This window comes from Loa loa, assembly GCF_000183805.2.
Source record: "Loa loa unplaced genomic scaffold supercont3.60, whole genome shotgun sequence".
In the NCBI taxonomy this organism is placed as follows: Eukaryota; Metazoa; Nematoda; class Chromadorea; order Rhabditida; family Onchocercidae; genus Loa; species Loa loa.
The window spans coordinates 107,262-112,395 of NW_018108240.1; the positions used below are offsets into that span (position 1 = coordinate 107,262).

At 28.0% G+C, this 5,134-nt stretch overlaps 1 protein-coding gene across 1 annotated transcript; it reads right to left on the reverse strand.

Annotated features, from left to right (window-relative positions):
- Positions 1-665: 665 nt before the first annotated feature.
- Positions 666-920, reverse strand: LOAG_12450 (hypothetical protein; the record flags this gene model as incomplete). The annotated part of the gene is made up of 1 exon (XM_003147963.2): positions 666-920. One exon carries the CDS (start codon positions 918-920, stop codon positions 666-668), a length of 255 nt encoding a protein of 84 aa, XP_003148011.2.
- Between the last annotated feature and the right edge of the window lie 4,214 nt (positions 921-5,134).

The following is a 5,134-nucleotide window of genomic DNA, read 5'->3' on the forward strand; positions in this document are numbered from 1 at the left end:
GAGAGAGAGAGAGAAATGTGAATTAAATCCGCGAAATGTCACCTTTTACTATCACATGACCTGAAATTGACAGCTTACTTCCTTTGCATTTTGAGTTAGTCAGTTAATACTAGTTAATCTTGTTGGAAATATCATTGATGGATGAAGCATGATGATGGATTACAAATTCTCGCTCAAAAACAGTAAACTTAAACATTTGCTTATCACTTATCATCTAAACGTGAATTAAAAAAAAAAAGAAAATGACGCGAAGTGATTTTGAAATACTTCAATTTGATACAATTTTATGTAAAATATCAAATGAAAATCTCGTTTTTTTTTATTTGTTTGCACTGAATTATTTAAGCAAATATGTTAAGCATATTGATGGTAAGGAACAGATATCACTTGTGCGTAATGATCGTATGAAATGATAATCATTCATGGGATGAAGCTTAACTGAGGACAGCTGACGATTTTGATGATTAAGCATTTGCTATTATTGTTTTGTTGTTACTGGCAAGAAGAGGTAGGAAAACAGGGAGATGTATCGCTTCAATTTCAATCTCTACCCACAAGAGGTTTGCTGATTTGATGTCACTTCCTCAGATTTACCATATCGTCAACGTTTTCTTTTTTTATGCAAATTTTTTTTTTTACTTTTTCATTTAGTTGTCAATAAATTTTTATTCAATGATTTCATTAACGTTGTTGGGTACATACATAAAGGAGAGAGATGTTGAGAATGCTTGCGGAATCATTTCAATCATGATTTGATTGTTTCTCGCTTCTGCTTGCGGAATCATTTCAATCATGATTTGATTGTTTCTCGCGTCTGCCTGTGGAATCATTTCATCCATAATTTGATTGTTTCTCGCGTTTGCTTGCGGAATCATTCCAATCATGATTTGAATGTTTCTCGCGTCTGCTTGCGGAGTCATTTCAATCATAATTTGATTGTTACTCTCGTTTTCTAATTTCTTTTTATCTTTTGGTTGGGGGAGGAAATTTATCCTTTCTCGATAATATTTCTATTTATGTTAGCTGCTAGCAGTCGTTTATCGTTTTCTGCTAAAATTTCATGGTATTATATCAGAAATTTAATATTTCTTATTAAAAAAAAGGCTGGGGGTGATTAAAATTTCAAGTTTTATTATGGTTTTAAAATTTGGAACTTTTTTTTTCAAGCTACAAATGTGACAGTAAATTTTTTCTTATAAACCAATGCTTAAATTTATTTTCACTTTAACAACATCAAGTTTTAAAATTTCAATTTTCAATTTTCAATTTCAGTCATTTTTTTTTCAATGAGCATGAAAGACGTGGGAAAATAGTCTTTTTTTCTTTAGAAATTTTTTTTAAACGTCAATTTCAAATTGATTGGTGTATGAAGGAGTATGAAAGTAGATTTTTTGGTTGAATTAATCAATCCTTCCTGTCTGTGCATTGCTAAATTATCATTTGCATCAGAATGTAGTTCTTAATTTAATTGAAGTTAGCGAGAAGTTTTAAGTGATTTATTTTAATGCACTTGAATGAGGTTTTAATATAGAGCGCAGGGTCTTTTTTTTTCCCTTGTCCAATTCATCTCATTTTCAGATTTTCTTGAAGAATGCAAATTTCTAAAAGTTATCCCATGTCATTAAAAATTTTGACGCGACAGAAAAAAAAAGAAAAAGCCCTCTTGCTGATTAAATATCATCCAAAATTTAAATCTTGCAATTGAGAAAATGACCTAATTGAAAATTGTAATTGGTTAATTAGTCTTGATCGCATACATTGTTCGAATAAATTTTATATTTTCAAATATTTATAATCAGTTAAATGAATTTCACAGATATAATTAATCTTTTTTTTTGGTTTTTTTTTCTGAATTGAATTAAATGGACAAACCAACAAAATAGCCAAATGGAGAAATACTTTCTTTTTTTTTTCGTCTTTTTCTTCGCATATCGAAATGCATTTATTTTTAACAAAATTATTCTGATTCATACAATTTTAACCAAATATTTTTCATTACGAATAAAAGCTTTTCGTTTTGTTTACAATAGAAAAAAAAAAAAAACTCCGTTTATTTTTGGGGATATTTCCCATTTCTTTGCATAATTTTTGGGCAGAAGAGAAATAAGCAAAGAAATAGAAGAGAAATAGGAGGAATGAATAATTCGTTCTTTTCTTTTTCTTTTTTCTTTTTTGAAATTCAAAGTTTAGAAATATTTGGAAATAATTTTAAGCGAAAAATTGAAGCACAGTTAACCGAAGGATTTGTTCATTTTCTTCAGTGTAATATAACCATAAGAAAAAAGGAAGAAATGAATGAAGGAATGAATGAATGAATGAATGAATAAAGGAAAGAAGGATGGAGAGGAGTTGACAGGAATAGAAGAATAGAAGTATTATATTTGAGGGGCCGTGATATGTAGTGGGAAAGTTTGAGCACTTTCTTTACATCCTATAGCTTCTTTTTTTTTCCGGTATGCATTTTAATCATCGTTGAGAGGGTACTTTCGGGCTTTTATGCCTCTAGCCATACACAAACATAGATGGGCCTCAATTTAAGGCCTTGTCCTTAAGCTGCTTACTACTTTCGTGTCGACAGGCAATATGCTTAATTGGCGTTAAATCATGTTTATTTTACATAATTTCTGCATTTGCTTTTTGTACAATTTAAGCGTATATTCTATTCTAAGGAATATCATTTTTTTTTTAATTTTTTTAAAATTTTAGCTACAAGAAAAATTAAATTTTCAAGAATCGAGAAACTTTCCACCTGTTGTATCAGTAAAATTCCATTAATTTATGCTGCATTTTTTAAAAGAAAATGTCAGAAATTGAATTTTTTTCATTTTTTGCTCAAAAATTTTTAATAATCAAATTGAAAGTGTTTCATAACCAAATGGATTAAATAAAATGATTCTGCTTTTGCATAGTTTTTTTTTTTTTTTTAATCTCACAAATGAGAAATAAAAAAAAGCTTTATCTCCTCTTTTATCATTTCTTTATCAATAAATAACAAAGTGTTATTTCAATTTAATCTTGCCTTTCAAAAAATGAAAATTGATATTTGACGTTAAGATGAATTCTCGTAAATAGAACAGATCTAAATATAAACGTTGACCTTTGATTATGATTAAATCTTTCACCTATCTGAACTCATTGTTACTTATCATATCTTGCTTATTTTTTTCGTCGATTCGAATCCCTCATAAAATAATATGAAATTGAAATTAGTGGAAAAATATTTGATCGAAATTACAGCAATGTTATGTCTATTGATTTTAAATTTTAAATATATATAAAAGTAATAATTTCAAGTGTTATTGTATGGAATGGATGGGATTGAAATCGAATGGACTGATTGGTGTCTATGTCAAATGTATTTTCGGTCCAATATCGGTACATTCATTTCTCTATAACCTAAAGTTAATCAATTACAGATACTCATTTTAATTTAATTTATTTCCAATGCTTAAATATGCTAGATATATGTATATTACTGCAAGTATTAGGCTACGAACATTGCGATTTAGATTAAATAAACTACAGGAACGATATAATAAGCAGATTTTTAAAAAATTCAGAGAATCAATTTAATGTTGCTACTACTAGTAGTTTGACCATTTTTAAACTGCACTGTTATAACACCATTATTTTTATATATAGTTTGACATTTTTAAACCTTGATACTATAATATTATTTTGATCAGAGACTTGGATTATTCATCTCTTTGTCATGGATAATAATAGTATCATCTTTTTTATTCTTCTGTTTTGTTTACTTTTTCAATCTAAGATTTAACCTTTGGACTTCAGATTTAATTATTTCTCTTATTTTGTTATTTCTACTCCCTTTTTTTTTGCAAATTTTTTGTTAATTTATATTTTAATATTTTTGCAAAATAAATTTTACATGTACATATTTTGTCCCCCAAAAATTATCCTCAAAAAGAGAACATCAGGTAATTGCGCGATTAAAAACATCTTCAAACTTCTTCAAGCTCATTAATTCATCATGTGGAAATGATTAATGAGCAGAGGATGTTTTATTGAAGCTCATTAATTATTTCCGCATGATGATCACTTAGTTCAAATGTAAATCATCCTACTATATAATATATCCACTGATTCCATTGCAATAAATAATAATCAAATCAAAGTTTAAATGGCTTTTCATTCTTTTTTCTGAAACTTTCAAAGTATATAGCTATTAACCTGATAACTTCGCATTCAAATCCTCAAACGCTCTATTACCAGTTGAATTGTGAATTTTCGAATTTTAATTGTCAAATTTAAACAAATAATCTCATTCTGTCATAATTTTTCTCAAAAATGACTCTAAAGATGGCTTCTTAGAGACGTAAAAAAGTAATAAAATACATTTGAATGAAGATTTTATGTCATTCTCTACAAATAGATTTGGAAAAAAGGTTCGTCAACTTCAATAATGTGCGTAAGTCGGCAACTTTTTAAGGCTACTGGTCACATTCGGTCATTATTATAATAGTATTAATAGTAGTATTAATGGTCGAAAAGCATTTACTTAGCGTTTGAAATTACGAGGTTAAAGTTTTTTCATTTCAAGTTGCAATGAAATTTCTTGGTGGGTCCTGACAAAAAATCTACTTTGAGCAATATTGATTAATTAAGAAAGGAGATAGTTGATCAGTTAAATGTCAGTTAAAGAAGACAGTTGATTAGTTAAAGGTTGACATTTTGAAATTCCAACTGACATTCATTTATTCATTCAGAACTGGGTTAACAAGTATTTTGTTAATTCAAAGTGTTCGCAAAAGTGACGCTCATTGATCTGTCATCAACAAATGAACTTCATGCGAGGTGTGAAGAAATCAATTGTGGGTTCAAAAAAAAACACGGAACTAACTCTAAGCATCTATTTAACTTTCAATTTTCAGCTATAAATCAACCTTTTTGATTACAATGTATTTAAGAGATCAAGGATTAAGGATACGTATTTCAAGGACATTTCAAAATTTTCAAATTTGCAATTCTTAAATGAAATTATTTTTTCAATTTCTACAATACTTATTGGTTAATTGCTTGAAATATGTACGTTAAAAAACCAATTCCCTTTCTTTCTTTCTTTCTTTCTTTCTTTCTTTCTTTCTTTTCTTTTCTTTTCTTTTCTTTTTTTTTT